Source organism: Gavia stellata, chromosome 17 (assembly GCF_030936135.1).
Source record: "Gavia stellata isolate bGavSte3 chromosome 17, bGavSte3.hap2, whole genome shotgun sequence".
Lineage (NCBI taxonomy): Eukaryota > Metazoa > Chordata > Aves > Gaviiformes > Gaviidae > Gavia > Gavia stellata.
In genome coordinates this window covers 1,845,855-1,862,379 of record NC_082610.1, presented here as the reverse complement: position 1 = coordinate 1,862,379, position 16,525 = coordinate 1,845,855, and the positions used below count along the sequence as shown (strand labels likewise).

Sequence of the window (16,525 nt, the reverse complement as noted above, 5' to 3'; positions counted from 1 at the left end):
GTTCTTGGGGCAGGAGGGGAGGTGGCACCAGGGCAGCTCCCGGCGGCGGCTGGAAACAGCCCGAGCTTGGTGTCACCTCCTGCCCCGCGTCCCCAGGGCCACCATCGGTGGCACAGAGGCGGTGGCAACTACGTGCCCTCCCCGCGCACAGGAGACGGCAGGTGTCTGTTCTGGTTTATTGATGCCAAAAGCTCCGCCGCATCCCGTGTCCCCCTCGGCCAGCTCGGCTCCTGCCGGGAGGTCGGCAGGGTGCCCGGCACGGTGGCGGGAGCTGGCGGCCGTGGGGCAGGCCGGTTTTTGGTATTGCTAGCACCCTGAGGACCTCGCTCTGCCCGTCCGCGCCGAGACACCGCGGCAGCTCCCCGCCGGCCCCGGGCAGGGCCCCTCCGCATAGTCCGGGGGCAGCGGGACCCCTAGTCGGCAGCGGCCGCCGGCTCCAGGCTGGGCACGGGCTGCTGCAAGAAGTGCATCACCGCTCTCACCACCTTTTCCGGCGCGATGTTGTAGACGGGGTGTGTGGCCTGCTGCCAGAGAGAGAAAGAGAGGAGGTTGATACCTTTTCTGGCGTTGCGGAGGACGGGCAGAGGCCCGGCAGCTCAGCCCTGCCCGCCCCGGCAGCTCACGGCGATGCCCGGCACCTACCAGGCGGTTCTCGGGGACGCCCAGGACCACCTCGTGGTGGAGATCGCCGCTGCCGAAGTGCTGGGCGATGGCCAGCCCGCTCAGGCAGTAGCAGGTGTGGTAGAAATCCCGGGACCTTGGGGGGGATATTGGGGTGCTGAGCAGGGGTCTGGGGCACCGGGCAGCCCCTTCCCCACCCCGAGTTGGTACTCACTTGCCCGGCTTGTCGAGCAGCCCCCCGGCCGGGCACTGGCAGCACAGGAGGATGTATTCCTGCAGCGCCGACTGGTCGAACATCCAGCGCGCCATGCTGAGCGCCGTGTCGCCTGGAGGGGAAAGCCGGTGAAATGCCTGGAGGGGCCCCCGGGAAGGTGGCAAAACCCCCCCCCGGGGCCTTCCCACACACGCCAGGGAACCACCAAGGTGTTTGCCCCGCAGACGGTCAAGCCTTGCTGCCAAGAAACCTGTGGGGAAGCACGAAGCCCCCCTGAGAACAGGGACATGAGAAGGACCGAGTTACTCCACGCTTTATTCCCTCACTAAAACACCTTCATCCCTCCCCGGAGATGCCGTTTTTGGGGGCAGAGGAAGCCGGGAGCCCCCCACAACCGACTCACCCCTGGCGTGGAGGGCGCGGTGGAGCAGGGGCAGGAGGCCGGCTTGCCAGAAGGAGTAGCAGCCGTCCACCAGCTTGTTGCAGCGGCCCTGGAAGCCGCCCTCGAAGCGCATTTGCCGGCCGGTCACCCAGTGCTGCGTGGGATGGACAGGAGCGGGTGCCGGTGCGAGGACAGGGACACCCCCTGGCACCGCCGACCGGCTGAGACACCCCGTCCTGGCAAACGCCGGGAGAGCCGAGGGGCCGCACGCGTGGTGCCACTCACCAGCAAGCTCCGGAGGTTCAGCAGATGTTCCTTCTTGAGGATGACCAAGGCCGCCACGCCGCAGAAGGTGTAACCGCCGTGGGCCTCCATGCCGGGCACTCCGCCGATGCCGCCCTCCCAGTTCTGGCACCTGCGTGGGCAGCGGGCTCAGGACGGCACCGACACGAGGGGCCGTCCCCTGTCCCCCCACCCGTCCCTGCGTACGCTGGCTCTCACCTCGCTATCCACTCGGCCGTCCCGGCGAAGAGCGCGGGCGTGAGGACGTTGGTCAGCGAGGCCACGGAGGCGGCGCAGTAGGCGCTCCTGCGGGAGACGGGCGCTCAGAGCCACGGCACCGGCTCCCCGCCACGGCACCCAGCCGGCTGGAAGCGCGGCAGAGCCGTTCCCGACACCGGGAGCTCACCTGACGTCCACCTCGCCGCCGACGTGCATGAGGAAGGAGCCGTCGGGCTGCTTCAGCGAGTGCAGGTACTCCAGCAGCTTCTTCCTGCAAGAGCCAGCGGGCTACAAGGGGGGGCACGCATCCTGCCTCCCCCCGGCCCCGCACCGGCTGGCTGGATGCCCCCCACGCCGCCGGCGTGCTGGCCGTACCTGTCGATGACGCCGAACGCCTCCTCCGTGCCGATGATGCAGAGCGCGTTGACGGCGGCATAGGTGGGGGCGAGGTGGGGGTGCTGGCCGGGCCCCCCCCCGAAGCCGCCTTGGGGGCTCTGGCAGCGGCTCAGGAACTGGCAGACGCTGCGGGGACACAGGGGGAGGGTGGGGAAGGGGTTTGGCACTCCCGGTGGGGTGACACTTCCCAGCCGGGCGAGGGAGATGCCTCCTCACCCCCCAGCCGCACCGGGGGCTCCACGTGCCGGGACGGGGGCCAGCCCAGCCCCCCCCAACCCCCGGTGTGTCCCCCCCCGAGGTCGGAGCCGGAGGTTATCTCTCTCCCCCATCTCCGTCCGTCACAAGACGCCGGAGCGCGAGGCGCTGGCCGGAAGAATAGGCAGCATTGACTGCCGCGGGGGAGACAAAGCGCTCCTTTGCTGCCGCCAGCGCCCGGGGACAGCGGGAGGTGGCACCTCCGGCATCACGCGGGTGACCCGCGGGTCCGCGGCGGGGGTCCCCTGGCTGCCGTTGCGGTTCCCCCCAGCTCTCGCCGCGCCGGTGCCACTTACTCAGAGGCAACCGACTGGGGAATGGGCTCGTCCAGCAGCTCCAAGCTGTGCAGGATCCAGTAGCAGAGCCAGGGGCGGCTGGCGTCCAGACACTGCGGGGACCAGAGGGGACAGTCAGGGCGGCCGGGGAGCGGTGCGGGGCCTGGGGGTGCAGGCAGGAGCAGGCAGAGCTGCTGCAGGAGAGGGTACAGGCAGGAGAGCCCCCAGAGCTGCTGCTCTGGAGCATCACCCCGGGGACGAGCGCGACCCAAGGGGACACTAGGAACCGCTGCCTCCGCCCCGGGGCCGGCAGCGACAGATTGGGGACGGCAAACACCGGGTGACAACTCCGGCAGCAGCCCCGGGGCGAAGGGTTCGCCCCAGCCGGAGGGCAGAGCAGGGAGCCGGCAGCACCGCCGGCACGGCGGGTACCTCGTAGGCTTCGGTCAGCTGGCGGAGGCCTCTCTTCAGGTAATGGAAGTGCTTCTCCCGCTGCAGGACGAATCTGGAAGACAGGCAGGGCAGGGCTCGGCGGGCAAAGCGCCGGCAGCCAGGGCAGCCCGGCCGAGCGGAGCCACGAGCCCTGAGCCGACGCCACCGCGTTCAGGGTTTGCGTCGGTGAGAAGGGGCAGGATCCCGCCCCAACGCCCGCAGGAGCGGCCGCAAGGACTTACTGCGAGGCGTGATGGTTCGTCTTGCAGGCGTCGAAGACCTCCTGCACGATGTCTTCCACCTTGGTCTGCCGCCGGCCGCAGCGCGGCAGGGAGAGGGCAGGGGGGAAACAAAGACCACGGTGAGCTCTGGAAAGCGGCTCTGCCCATCCCTAACGCAGCCCTCCCCGGCTCCCAGCCCGGCCGGGGAGGCTCCTGCCCTCTCCCAGGGGTTTATCCCACTCACAGCCGCCCCCCGTTACTGGCGGCACCGTCTCATCGCCTTCTCCGGGAAAACCAAAGCGACCGAAAGCCGCTCGGTCCCGCCTGCCCGCAGAGCGGCTTAGCGGGAGCTGCCAAGAAGCTTTGCGGCCGGGATCAGGCGGGGACTCGAGCACCGTGCAGTGTTGCTTTTCACACGCAGTGGTTTTAAAGATGGAGTTTGGTTCGTCCTGGCACCCCGAATGTAAAACACCGTGGCCTCCCTCTTCCCGCTAATGCCGGGACAGCACTGCCGGCTAACGGGGGCTTGTGGCACCGTCCCCTCATTTTAGACTTGACCTTAACACCCAGCGCCGTCCCAAGCCGGGGTAATCCGCCTGGCCCCCCAAAAAATACCCCGGGCTTCGGCGGGGGCGTCTCCGCAGCCTCACGGGCGAGGAGGGGCGGCACGGGCAGCCCCGTCCACGGGCACCGCGTCCCGCCGGGCCGGAGGCGAGTGGGAGCCCCACGGATTGAGAAACGCCGGCGTTGCCTTTCACCCCGTCGAGGCCCGTCCCGGCACCCAGGGGAGCGTCGGCACCGCCGGGGCTGGATCAGGCTCAGCCGGAGCGGGGAGGGGGGTCTGGCCGTCCCCCGGGACCCCCTCGCCCTCTCCGAGGAGGGGCAGGGTGGGCAGCCCGGTCCCGGGTGACACGTGTCACAGCCCCCGGTGGGTGTCCCCCGGGAGCCGCCATGGCTGGTGGGTGGCAGCCCCCCAAAACCCCGGGTGCCTGAGCTGCTGCGACAGGCAGGTGTGGGGCCAGCAGCCGCGTGGGGAGGAAGTGGGGTGGGCATCACCCAGCCCCACGGCAGCCTCGCACCCTCAGAGCCAGCTCCGTGGCACTCCAGCACCCTTAGAGCCAGCCCCATGGCACCCCATATCCCAGCCCCGTGGCGCCCCAGCACCCTTAGAGCCAGCCCCATGGCACCCCATATCCCAGCCCCGTGGCGCTCCAGCACCCTTACAGCCAGCCCCATGGCACCCCATATCCCAGCCCCGTGGCGCTCCAGCACCCTTAGAGCCAGCCCCATGGCACCCCATACCCCAGCCCCACGGCACCCCAGCACCCTCAGAGCCAGCCCCATGGCACCCCACACCCCAGCCCCATAGCACCCCAGCACCCTCAGAGCCAGCCCTACAGCACCCAATACCCCAGCCCCACGGCACTCCAGCACCCTCAGAGCCAGCCCCACGGCACCCCCCACCCCAGCCCCACAGCAGCCTGGCACCCTCAGAGCCAGCCCCACGGCACCCCCCACCCCAGCCCCACGGCAGCCTGGCACCCTCAGAGCCAGCCCCACGGCACCCCATACCCCAGCCCCACGGCAGCCTGGCACCCTCAGAGCCAGCCCCATGGCACCCCATACCCCAGCCCCACGGCACTCCAGCACCCTCAGAGCCAGCCCCACGGCACCCCATAGCCCAGCCCCACGGCACTCCAGCACCCTCAGAGCCAGCCCCACGGCACCCCCCACCCCAGCCCCACGGCAGCCTGGCACCCTCAGAGCCAGCCCCACGGCACCCCCCACCCCGGCCCCACGGCACCCCCCCCGCAGGCTGACTCCCTCGCGCCCAGCCCCACATGGCGGCCCCCGGCCCGGCCCGGCCCCACCGCAGGCCGACCCCCCGGGCCCCCCCCGGCCGCCGTCCCGCACCTGCTCGGCGGAGGTGGCGGTCCGCAGCCCGTCGTCCCGCAGCCGCCGCCGCCCGCCCGGGGGGGGGGAGGCTCCCGCCATGCTGCGGGCGGCTCGCGCCGGCGGGGGGCAGCGGGACGACGGCGGCCGGGCGGGGACACGCGGCCCCGCCCCTCGCCCCGCCCCGCCGCGCCTCGCCCCGCCCCGCCGCCGCCTGGCCCGGGCGCGCATGCGCGGCGGAGCGGGCTGGGAGGGCGGGCGCGGCGTCACCGCGCGGCCGCGCGGCGTCACCGCGCTGTGACGTCATGCTGGGCTAGCTGGCCGGGGCCTGCCCCTGGCGGCGCTGCGCTGCCTTATTGCGTCATTGCCGCGCTGTGTTGCATCATCACGCTGCAGCGCTGCATCGTTGCACTGGAGCGCTGCATCGCATCGTCACACTACGGCGCTGCATCGCGTCATCACGTTACAGCGCTGCATTGTCACACTGGAGCGCTGTGTGGTTGTGATGCAGCGATGTGTCACATCATCACACTACAGCACTGCGTGGTTGTGCTGGAGCACTGCATCGCATCGTCACACTGGAGCGCTGCATGGTTGTGATGGAGCGATGCGTCGCATTGTCACACTAGAGCGCTGCATTGTTGCGTTGGAGCGCTGCATCGCGTCATCACGCTACAGCGCTGCGTCGCATCATCACGTTACAGCGCTGCATCGTCACACTGGAGCGCTGCATGGTTGTGATGGAGCGATGCGTCGCATTGTCACACTAGAGCGCTGCATCGTTGTGTTGGAGCACTGCAGCGTTGCGCTGGAGCACTGCATCGCATCATCACACTACAGCACTGCATCGCATCATCACACTACGGCGCTGCATCGCGTCATCACGTTACAGCACTGCATCGCATCATCACGTTACAGTGCTGCATCGTCACACTGGAGCGCTGCATGGTTGTGATGGAGCGATGTGTTGCATCATCACACTACAGCACTGCGTGGTTGTGCTGGAGCACTGCATCGCATCATCACGCTACAGCGCTGCATCATCACACTACAGCGCTGCATCGCATCATCACATTACAGTGCTGCATTGTCACACTGGAGCGCTGCATGGTTGTGATGGAGCGATGCGTCGCATTGTCACACTAGAGCGCTGCATCGTTGCGTTGGAGCACTGCATCGCATCATCACACTACAGCGCTGCATCGTTGCACTGGAGCGCTGCATTGCATCATCATGCTACAGCACTGCGTGGTTGCGCTGGAGCACTGCATTGCATCATCACACTACAGTGCTGCATTGCATCATCACACTACAGCGCTACATCACATCATCACGTTACAGCGCTGCATCATCACGCTGGAGCGCTGCGTGGTTGTGATGCAGCGATGCGTCGCATCGTCACACTACAGCGCTGCATGGTTGCGCTGGAGTGCTGCATTGCATCGTCACACTATGGCACTGCACCGCTGGACTGCAGTGCCGCGTTGCATCATCACGCTCCGGCCCTGCACAGTCCCTCTGTGCCGCATTGCGCCGCGGTGCAGCCTCGTGGCGGGGTGTCACTGCACAGCAGCATGCAGGCACTGCAGTGCCGCGCTGCGTCACTGCTGCGGTGCCGCTGCACTGCACCGCCTCGCTGCATCGCTGCCCCAGCGTCTTCGCCACGACGACGCCCCGTGCTGCCACATGCGCCACGCTGCGCCGTGCCGCCCTGCCGCAGGCAGCACTGGGGGGGCCGCGCTGCACCGCCCCGGCCTGCGCTGCCCTGCACTGCCCCGCTGCACCCCAGCACCCAGTGCTGCACCCCAGCACCCGCCGCAGCTCCCCGCTGCAGCCCTGCCTGGGGGGCTGCCCCGCTCTGCCCTGGGGACCCCCCCAGCCCCCCCGCCCTGCGCCCGGTCCCTCCGCCCCGGGGACACCCCGGTGTCCCCTGGTGCATCCCTGGGAGCCCCCCCAGTCCCTCCGGGGGGGTCCCCTGGGTGCGGGTCCCTGTGTCACCCCGGTGTCCCCTGGTGCATCCCTGGGAGCCCCCCCAGTCCCTCCGGGGTGTCCCCTGGGTGCGGGTCCCTGTGTCACCCCCGTGTCCCCTGGTGCATCCCTGGGTGCCCCCCCTTGTGTCCCCCACTCTCTCCTTGGGGGGGGTCCCTGGTGCGTCCCCAGATGTCCCCTCCCCAGTGCACCCCCTGTGTCCCCCCCTGCACCCCCTGTGCTCCCCTTGACGCCCCGGAGCTCCTCCTGCTGTCCCCACCCGTGTCCCCCAGCCTGTCCCCTGGGCCCCCCCCGGTGCCCCGGAGCATCTCCCGGTGTCCCCAACAATGTCCCCCGGTGTCCCCGCCGGTCCCCCCTTGGTGCATCCCTTGTGTGTGTCCCCCGGTGCATCCCCGGTGCCCCCCCCGTTCCCCACAGCATCCCCCGCTGCATCCCCGGTGCCTCCCCCCCCGCATCCCCCGGTGTCCCCCCCGCCCCGGTGCATCCCCGGTGTATGTCCCCCCCCGTTCCCCACAGCATCCCCCGCTGCAGCCCCGGTGCCTCCCCCCCCCATCCCCCAGTGTATCGTCCCCCCCCGGTGCATCCCCGGTGCTCCCTCCCCCGTATCCCCTCTCCCGGTACCCCAAACCATCCCCCGGTGTCCCCCCGGTGCCCCCCCCCCCCCGCATCCCCCGGTGTGTGTCGTCCCCGGTGCATCCCCGGTGTGTGTCCCCCCCCCCCGTTCCCCACAGCATCCCCCTCTGCATCCCCGGTGCTCCCTGCCCCGTATCCCCTCTCCCGGTGCCCCAGACCATCCCCCGGTGTCCCCCCGGTGCCGCCCCCCCCCCCCGCCCGCATCCCCCGGTGTGTGTGTGTGTCCCGGTGCATCCCCGGTGTATGTCCCCCCCGTTCCCCACAGCATCCCCCGCTGCAGCCCCGGTGCCTCCCCCCCGCATCCCCCGGTGTCCCCCCCGCCCCGGTGCATTCCCGGTGTGTGTCCCCCCGTTCCCCACAGCATCCCCCGCTGCAGCCCCGGTGCCCCCCCCCCTCATCCCCCAGTGTATCGTCCCCCCCCGGTGCTCCCTGCCCCGTATCCCCTCTCCCGGTACCCCAAACCATCCCCCGGTGTCCCCCCGGTGCCCCCCCCCTCCCGTATCCCCCGGTGTGTGTCGTCCCCGGTGCATCCCCGGTGCCCCCCCCCCGTTCCCCACAGCATCCCCCTCTGCATCCCCGGTGCTCCCTGCCCCGTATCCCCTCTCCCGGTACCCCAAACCATCCCCCGGTGTCCCCCCGGTGCCCCCCCCCTCCCGCATCCCCCGGTGTGTGTCCCCCCCGGTGCATCCCCGGTGTCCCCCCTCCCGTTCCCCACAGCATCCCCCTCTGCATCCCCGGTGCTCCCTGCCCCGTATCCCCTCTCCCGGTGCCCCAAACCATCCCCCGGTGTCCCCCCGGTGTCCCCCGCCTCCCGCATCCCCCGGTGTGTGTCGTCCCCGGTGCATCCCCGGTGTGTGCCCCCCCCCCGTTCCCCACAGCATCCCCCGCTGCAGCCCCGGTGCCCCCCCCCCTCATCCCCCAGTGTATCGTCCCCCCCCGGTGCTCCCTGCCCCGTATCCCCTCTCCCGGTGCCCCAAACCATCCCCCAGTGTCCCCCCGGTGCCCCCCCCCTCCCGCATCCCCCGGTGTGTCCCCCCCCCGGTGCATCCCCGGTGTATGTCCCCCCCGTTCCCCACAGCATCCCCCGCTGCAGCCCCGGTGCCTCCCCCCCCGCATCCCCCAGTGTATCGTCCCCCCCCGGTGCATCCCCGGTGCTCCCTCCCCCGTATCCCCTCTCCCGGTGCCCCAGACCATCCCCCGGTGTCCCCCCGGTGCCCCCCGCCTCCCGCATCCCCCGGTGTGTGTCGCCCCCCCCGGTGCATCCCCGGTGTCCCCCCTCCCGTTCCCCACAGCATCCCCCTCTGCATCCCCGGTGCTCCCTGCCCCGTATCCCCTCTCCCGGTGCCCCAAACCATCCCCCGGTGTCCCCCCGGTGTCCCCCGCCTCCCGCATCCCCCGGTGTGTGTCGTCCCCGGTGCATCCCCGGTGTGTGCCCCCCCCCCGTTCCCCACAGCATCCCCCGCTGCAGCCCCGGTGCCCCCCCCCCTCATCCCCCAGTGTATCGTCCCCCCCCGGTGCTCCCTGCCCCGTATCCCCTCTCCCGGTGCCCCAAACCATCCCCCAGTGTCCCCCCGGTGCCCCCCCCCTCCCGCATCCCCCGGTGTGTCCCCCCCCCGGTGCATCCCCGGTGTATGTCCCCCCCGTTCCCCACAGCATCCCCCGCTGCAGCCCCGGTGCCTCCCCCCCCGCATCCCCCAGTGTATCGTCCCCCCCCGGTGCATCCCCGGTGCTCCCTCCCCCGTATCCCCTCTCCCGGTGCCCCAGACCATCCCCCGGTGTCCCCCCGGTGCCCCCCGCCTCCCGCATCCCCCGGTGTGTGTCGCCCCCCCCGGTGCATCCCCGGTGTCCCCCCTCCCGTTCCCCACAGCATCCCCCTCTGCATCCCCGGTGCTCCCTGCCCCGTATCCCCTCTCCCGGTGCCCCAAACCATCCCCCGGTGTCCCCCCGGTGTCCCCCGCCTCCCGCATCCCCCGGTGTGTGTCGTCCCCGGTGCATCCCCGGTGTGTGCCCCCCGCCCGTTCCCCACAGCATCCCCCGCTGCAGCCCCGGTGCCCCCCCCCCCCCATCCCCCAGGGTATCGTCCCCCCCCGGTGCTCCCTGCCCCGTATCCCCTCTCCCGGTGCCCCAAACCATCCCCCGGTGTCCCCCCGGTGCCCCCCCCCTCCCGCATCCCCCGGTGTCCCCCCCCCCCGGTGCATCCCCGGTGTGTGTCCCCCCTCCCGTTCCCCACAGCATCCCCCGCTGCATCCCCGGTGCTCCCTGCCCCGTATCCCCTCTCCCGGTGCCCCAAACCATCCCCCGGTGTCCCCCCGGTGCCCCCCCCCCCCCCGCATCCCCCGGTGTGTCCCCCCCCCGGTGCATCCCCGGTGTGTGCCCCCCCCCCCGTTCCCCACAGCATCCCCCGCTGCAGCCCCCCCCCGCCCCGCGCCCCGCCCCGGTGCCAGCCCGGCGCGGCGGCGGCGGCGGCGGCGGCGGCGGCGCAGCGCTCCCGCCCCCCGGTCGCGGCGGCAGCGGCGGCCCCGGCCCGGCCCGCCATGGCCAAGCAGTACGATGTGCTCTTCCGGCTGCTGCTGCTCGGGGACTCGGGCGTGGGCAAGACCTGCCTGCTCTGCCGCTTCACCGACAACCAGTTCCACCCCGCCCACATCTCCACCATCGGTACCGGGCACCGGCGGGGGGCACGGGGAGCGCCCGGCGGCAGCGGGGGAAGCGGGGGAAGCGGGCAGCGGGGAACCGGGGGCGCTGGGGATGGAGGGAGGGCTGGGGAGCGGAGGAACCGGGGAGCTGTGGGCACCGGGGAACCGGGGAGCCGTGGGCACCGGGGAACCGTGGGCACCGGGGAACCGGGAGCACCAGGGAGCCGCGGCACCGGGGAACCGGCAGCACCGGGCAGCCGCAGCACCGGGAAACCGGGAAACCGTGGGCACCGGGGAACCGGGAGCACCGGGGAACCAGGGAGCCGTGGGCACCGGGGAACCGTGGGCACCGGGGAACCGGGGAGCCGTGGGCACCGGGGAACCGGGAGCACCAGGGAGCCGCGGCATCGGGGAACCGGCAGCACCGGGGAACCGGCAGCACCGGGCAGCCGCAGCACCGGGGAACCGGGAAACCGTGGGCACCGGGGAGCCGTGAGCACCAAGGAACTGGGGAGCCGTGGGCACCCGGGAACCGGGAGCACCGGGGAACCGGGGAGCCGTGGGCACCGGGAAACCGTGGGCACCGGGGAACCGGGAGCACCGGGGAGCCGCAGCACCGGGGAACCGGGAGCACCGGGGAACCGGGGAGCCGTGGGCACCCGGGAACCGGGAGCACCGGGGAGCAGCGGCACGGGGGAACCGGCAGCACCGGGCAGCCGCAGCGCCGGCGAACCGGGAAACTGGGCACCGGGGAACCGGGAGCACCAGGGAGCAGCGGCACCGGGGAACCGGGAGCACCGGGCAGCCGCAGCACCGGGGAACCGTGGGCACCGGGGAACCGGGAGCACCAGGGAACTGGGGAGCTGTGGCACCGGGAGCACCGGGGAGCCGCGGCACCGGGGAAACGGGAGCACCGGGGAACCGGGAGCACTGGGCAGCCACAACACCGGGGAACCGGGAAACCGTGGGCACCGGGGAACCGGGAGCACCAGGGAACGGTGGAGCCGTGGGTACCGGGGAGCCGTGGGCACCGGGGAACCGGCAGCACCGGGCAGCCGCAGCACTGGGGAACCGGGGAACCGGGAGCACTGGGGAAACGGGAAACCGTGGGCACTGGGGAACCGGGAGCACCGGGCAGCCGCAGCACCGGGAAACCGTGGGCACTGGGGAACCGGGAGCACCGGGCAGCCGCAGCACCGGGAAACCGTGGGCACCGGGGAACCGGGAGCACCAGGGAACTGCAGAGCCGTGGCACCGGGGAACCGGGAAACCATGGGCACCGGGGAAGTGGGAGCGCTGGGGAGACACGGCACCGGGGAACCGGGAAACCGTGGGCACCGGGGAAGCGGGAGTGCTGGGGAGCCGCAGCACCGGGGAAACGGGAAACCGTGGACACGGGAATCAGGGAGCCGTAGGCACCGGAGCACGGGAAAACTGCGGGCAGCGGGGAGCCAGGGAACCGGGAAACCGTGGGCACCGGGGAGCCAGGAGCACTGGGCAACCGCAGCACGGGGGAATTGGGAAACCGGGGGCACCGGGGAACGGGGCAACCTGCGAGCCGCGGCACCGGGAAACTGGGAGCACCGGGCAGCCGCGGCATGGGGGAACCGGGAATACCGGGGGCACAGGGGAGCCGCACCACCGGGGAGCCGGGAGCACCGGGGAGCCATGGAACCTGGAGCACTGGGGAACTGGGGGCACTGGGCAGCCTCAGCACCGGGAAACTGGGAGCACCGGGGAACCGCTGCACCGGGGAACTGGGATACTGTGGGCACCAGAGAGCCGCGGCACCGGGGAACCGGGGAACTAGAGCCACCAGGAAGCTGTGGCACCGGGGAACCGGGGCCACCAGGCAGCCACAGCACTGAGAAACCATGAGCACCGGGGAGCTGCGGTACCGGGGAACGGGGTGCATCGGGGAGCTGTGGCACCGGGGCACCGGACAGCCATGGCACCCGGGAACCGGGAAACCAGGGGCACCAGGGAGCTGCTGCACGGGGGAACCGGGGGCACCGGGCAGCCACAGCACGGTGAAACCGGGAGCGCCCACCTGGCAGTGGGGCCGGGGCCAGCACCCAGGGCCACCCGTCAGGCCCGGGACCGGCTGTGGGCACCGGCACTGGCTGCTACCGGGGCACCAGGCCACAGCAGGGCTATGGCTGCGGGCACGGGGTGGGCACGGGCGAGCCCTGGCACCCGTTTTGGCACCATGGGGTGGGCCAGGGGAGGGTGAGGGGACCGGAGGGACCCTGGTGGCCCTGGTGACAGCAGTCCTCGTGATGGGGGGACACCAGGGCACCCCATAACCCCTCCCCTCCTCATCCCAGGCGTCGACTTCAAGATGAAGACCATCGAAGTGGATGGCATTAAGGTGCGGATACAAATCTGGTGAGTGCCAGCGCTGAGCCCCGGGGTGGGGGGGATTTGGGGGGGGGGGGGGGGGGGTGTCTGAATCCCCCCCTCCAGGGTGAGGGCTGAGCCCTGACCAACTCGTGCCATGGGTGGCGGCGCTGACCCGCTCTCCCCGGCTGCAGGGACACGGCAGGCCAGGAGCGGTACCAGACCATCACCAAGCAGTACTACCGGCGGGCGCAGGTACGGGGTGGGGGGGTCCCATCCTGGCCCGCAGGAGAGGGGAAACTGAGGCACGGGGTGGGGGGGTGATGGTGTGTGTAAATGGCCGCCCCCCCTCTCCTGCAGGGCATCTTCCTGGTGTACGATATCGGCAGCGAACGCTCCTACCAGCACATCGTAAAGTGGGCCAGCGACGTGGATGAGGTGGGGGTGCAGGGGCGGGGGTCTGGGGGGGGTCCCCCCTGTGGTGGGGAGCGGGGCGGGGGGGGGTCCTCACTCCGCCCCCTCCTCCCCAGTACGCGCCCGACGGCGTCCAGAAAATCCTCATCGGGAACAAGGCGGACGAGGAGCACAAGAGGCAAGTGGCCAAAGAGCAAGGGCTGCAGGTGAGCGGGGGCTGGCGTGTGCCCCCGGGGGGGCCAGGGCCCCCCCCTGCACCCCCAGGGTGGCCAGGCCCCCCCCCCCCGGCACCCTCAGCATGGCCAGGGACCCCCCCTTGCACTCCCCAGGGACCCCAAGAACCCTCCTGCAACCCTGTCTGTGTCCAGGGACTCCCCCAAACCCCAAGCATCCCCAGGCCCCCCCCAGCATGGCCAGGGACCCCCCCTGAGCCCCCCCTTGCACTCCCCAGGGACCCCAACAACCCTCCTGCAACCCTGTCTGTGTCCAGGGACCCCCCCAAACCCCAAGCATCCCCAGCCCCCCCCCAGCATGGCCAGGGACCCCCCACCCTCCTGCAGTCTTTGTAGCCAGGGACCCCTAACCCCCCCCCAGCCCCCAGTGCCTCCAGGGACCCCCCCAGTGCCTGTGCACCCCCGGGGCTCCTCTTATGCCACCCTGTTCCCCCCCACAGTGTGTCCAGGGACCCCCACCCCCCCCCCACCTCCAGCATGGTCCCCTGCACCCCCAAAGCACCCATTGCCCCCCCCCCAGGGACCCCTGCACCCAGTGCCCAGCCCCAGGGGCTGCCCCTACGCCAGCCCCCCCCCCCCCAGGCAGCACAGCTCATCCGTCTGTCCGTGCGTCCGTGCCCGGCTGTGCACATGCTGGCAAGGGGGGGGGACTGGGGGTGGTGACACCCCCCCAAATTACGGTGCCGCCACCGGCCCCTCGCCCTGCAGCTGGCCAGGGAGTACGGGATGGACTTCTACGAGACCAGCGCCTGCAGCAACCTCAACATCAAGGAGGTGCGGGGGGGGGGCGGGGGGGGGGCTTTGGGGGTGGACTGGGGTGCAGGGGGGGGTCCAGGGGGGTCCCCCAGCTCACCCCCCCCTTCCTCTCCCGCAGTCCTTCACGCGGCTGACGGAGCTGGTGCTGCAGGCGCACCGCAAGGAGCTGGAGGGGCTGCGGGGCCCCCCCCGCGCCCCCACCCTGGCCGGCCTGGAGGAGGACGAGCAGCAGCCCCTGGGGAGCGAGGACAACCCCAAAACCTGCTGGTGTTGAAGCCTGGGCCCCCCCCGACACCCCCCCACCCCGGGCTGTGTTGGGGGGGGGCACGGCGGGTGCGGGATGGGGGCAGCCCCAATGCGGGGGGGGAGTGGCGGGTGCCTGGTGGCGGGGGAGCAACCGGGGACCCCCCCTCCAGGGTTGGCGGGGGCCGGGCAGGCGTGGTGGGGGTGCCCCCCACCCTGGCACCCGCGTTCCCCCTCAGTGGGCGGGATGGGGTGGGGGGGTGTCACGGGCGCTGTGTGCCCACCCGCTGCCCGTGGGCCCCCCCCGGGGTTTTACACACACACGGTTTGCAGAATAAAGGTGATGCTGGAGGCGGCCGGTGGCTCGTGTGCTGCCATGGGGGGCTGCGGGCACGGTGCCACGCCGGTGGCACGGTGCCACGCCGGCTGTACCCCACCGGAGCCCCCGGCACCACGGGGCAGCCGCCGGCACCGGGCGAGCGGGGCAGTGTGCCGCGGGCAGAGCCGGGCCACGGCAACCCGAGCGGTTATCAATAATTGAGGCCGCTCCAGGGCCACCGGGACGGTGTCCCCTTTCCAGGCTGGGGGACGGGTCTGTGGGGCACCGTGCCCGCCACCGCTGTCCGGTGGGGCTGCCGGCTCGGCTCCGGCAGCGGGAACAGCAGGAGCCAGCCCCGGCAGGGATGGGGCCAGCGCGGTCAAACGGGATGGCGGTGGGCACTGGGATGGGTGGACACTGGGACGATGGTGGGCAGCACGGTAGATGGGTACTAGGGTGGACGCTGGCACTGGGACCAGTGGGCACCGGGACTGGTGGGCACTGGGAGGGGGGAAGGCAGCGCGCACCGGGATGGAGGTCCCGGGAGCGGTGCCAAAGCAGCCCCGGGGAAGGAGGTGCGCTGGGGCACCCATCCCTCCCATCGCCCGCCCGCGGCCGAGTCGCCCCCTCCTCCGCCCTGCGCAGCCCCAGCTCCTGGAGTCCTGTTATTTCCCAACTGCCCTGGGTGTTCCCAGCCCTCGGGGACACACCGTGCCAGGCCGGATGCACCGAGCCCCACGGCATCCCACAACTTACAGGCACGGGGAAGAGCAGTCGTGCCACACCACGCCGCCCCATGAATTATTGAGGCAGGTAGGAGCATCGCCTTGGCCCCACACCGCCCGCGCGCTCCCCTGCCTCTTCCTTCCCCCCTTGGGTGGGTGCCAGCGCGTGGGATGGGTGGGTCGGCTCTGGTTTCTGCCAAGTCACGGCAGGGCGAGGAGACCTTTGGAGCCGGCACATCACGTGGGCGCCGGGCAGCCCTTAAGGCGCACCAACGGGCACGCGGGGAAGGCAGACGCGCGCCCGCAGCCATGACCGTCCCCATCGCCAAGTCCTTCTACGACCTGAGCGCCACCTCCTTGCAGGGGGAGAAGGTGGACTTCAACGTCTTCCGGGGCCGCGTGGTCCTCATCGAGAACGTGGCGTCCCTCTGAGGTACCACGGTGCGGGATTACACCCAGCTCAACCAGCTGCAAGCCCGCTATCCCCGGCGGCTGGTCGTGCTGGGCTTCCCCTGCAACCAATTTGGCTACCAGGTAAGTCCCCGGGGGCCACCGCGGTGCCCGGCACCGGGTGCGAGAAGGGGGAAAACGCGGCACGGCCCCGGCTTTCTCCTTCCTCGCCGCAGGAGAACGGCACCAACGAGGAGATCCTCAACACCCTGAAGCACGTGCGGCCGGGGGGCGGCTTTGAGCCCAACTTCACCCTCTTCCAGAAGTGCCAGGTCAACGGGCAGGACACCCACCCCGTCTTCGCCTACCTGAAGGCTCACCTGCCCGCGCCGGCCGACGAGGCGACACACCTGATGACCGAGCCCCGCTTCCTCATCTGGAGCCCGGTGCGGCGCTCCGACATCTCCTGGAACTTCGAGAAGTTCCTGGTGGGTCCTGAGGGGGAACCTTTCCGGCGCTACAGCCCCCGCATGCCCACCGCCCAGCTGGAGCCCGACATCCAGCGGCTCCTCAAGCTGGCCAAGTAAGGCTGGCTCCGGCGTCCCCCCGCCGCCGGCTGCCGCCCCCCCGGGACGGTCCCAGCTCTCCGCAAGGTGA

General features: G+C 71.6%; 3 protein-coding genes across 3 annotated transcripts; 2 read left to right on the top strand and 1 right to left on the bottom strand.

Moving 5' to 3' along the window:
• Window positions 1-390: 390 nt before the first annotated feature.
• FNTB (farnesyltransferase, CAAX box, beta) lies at window positions 391-5,350 on the bottom strand (the record flags this gene model as incomplete). Its single annotated transcript, XM_059825901.1, is given in 13 exon segments — window positions 391-524; window positions 643-757; window positions 836-947; window positions 1,239-1,371; window positions 1,503-1,632; window positions 1,719-1,805; window positions 1,906-1,989; window positions 2,094-2,240; window positions 2,666-2,757; window positions 3,077-3,149; window positions 3,319-3,383; window positions 5,212-5,328; window positions 5,330-5,350. Coding segments are annotated over 13 exon segments (1,287 nt in total), but the record flags the coding sequence as incomplete, so codon positions are not given.
• Window positions 5,351-10,346: 4,996 nt separating this feature from the next.
• Window positions 10,347-14,465, top strand: RAB15 (RAB15, member RAS oncogene family). Its single transcript, XM_059825910.1, has 7 exons — window positions 10,347-10,470; window positions 12,776-12,836; window positions 12,983-13,043; window positions 13,149-13,226; window positions 13,319-13,408; window positions 14,144-14,209; window positions 14,310-14,465. Exons 1-7 carry the CDS (start codon window positions 10,347-10,349, stop codon window positions 14,463-14,465), a joined length of 636 nt encoding a protein of 211 aa, XP_059681893.1.
• Window positions 14,466-15,787: 1,322 nt separating this feature from the next.
• Window positions 15,788-16,455, top strand: GPX2 (glutathione peroxidase 2). Its single transcript, XM_059825907.1, has 2 exons — window positions 15,788-16,012; window positions 16,105-16,455. Exons 1-2 carry the CDS (start codon window positions 15,788-15,790, stop codon window positions 16,453-16,455), a joined length of 576 nt encoding a protein of 191 aa, XP_059681890.1.
• The last annotated feature ends 70 nt before the right edge of the window (window positions 16,456-16,525 follow it).

What these genes read in the sequence shown, in the direction of transcription:
- RAB15 (XM_059825910.1), top strand. Translation starts at nt 10,347, where the DNA reads ATGGCCAAGCAGTACGATGTGCTCTTCCGGCTGCTGCTGCTCGGGGAC. An exon ending in CGCCCACATCTCCACCATCG is followed by an intron (nt 10,471 to 12,775) that starts GTACCGGGCACC and finishes TCCTCATCCCAG; the next exon opens with GCGTCGACTTCAAGATGAAG. An exon ending in GCAACCTCAACATCAAGGAG is followed by an intron (nt 14,210 to 14,309) that starts GTGCGGGGGGGG and finishes CCTCTCCCGCAG; the next exon opens with TCCTTCACGCGGCTGACGGA.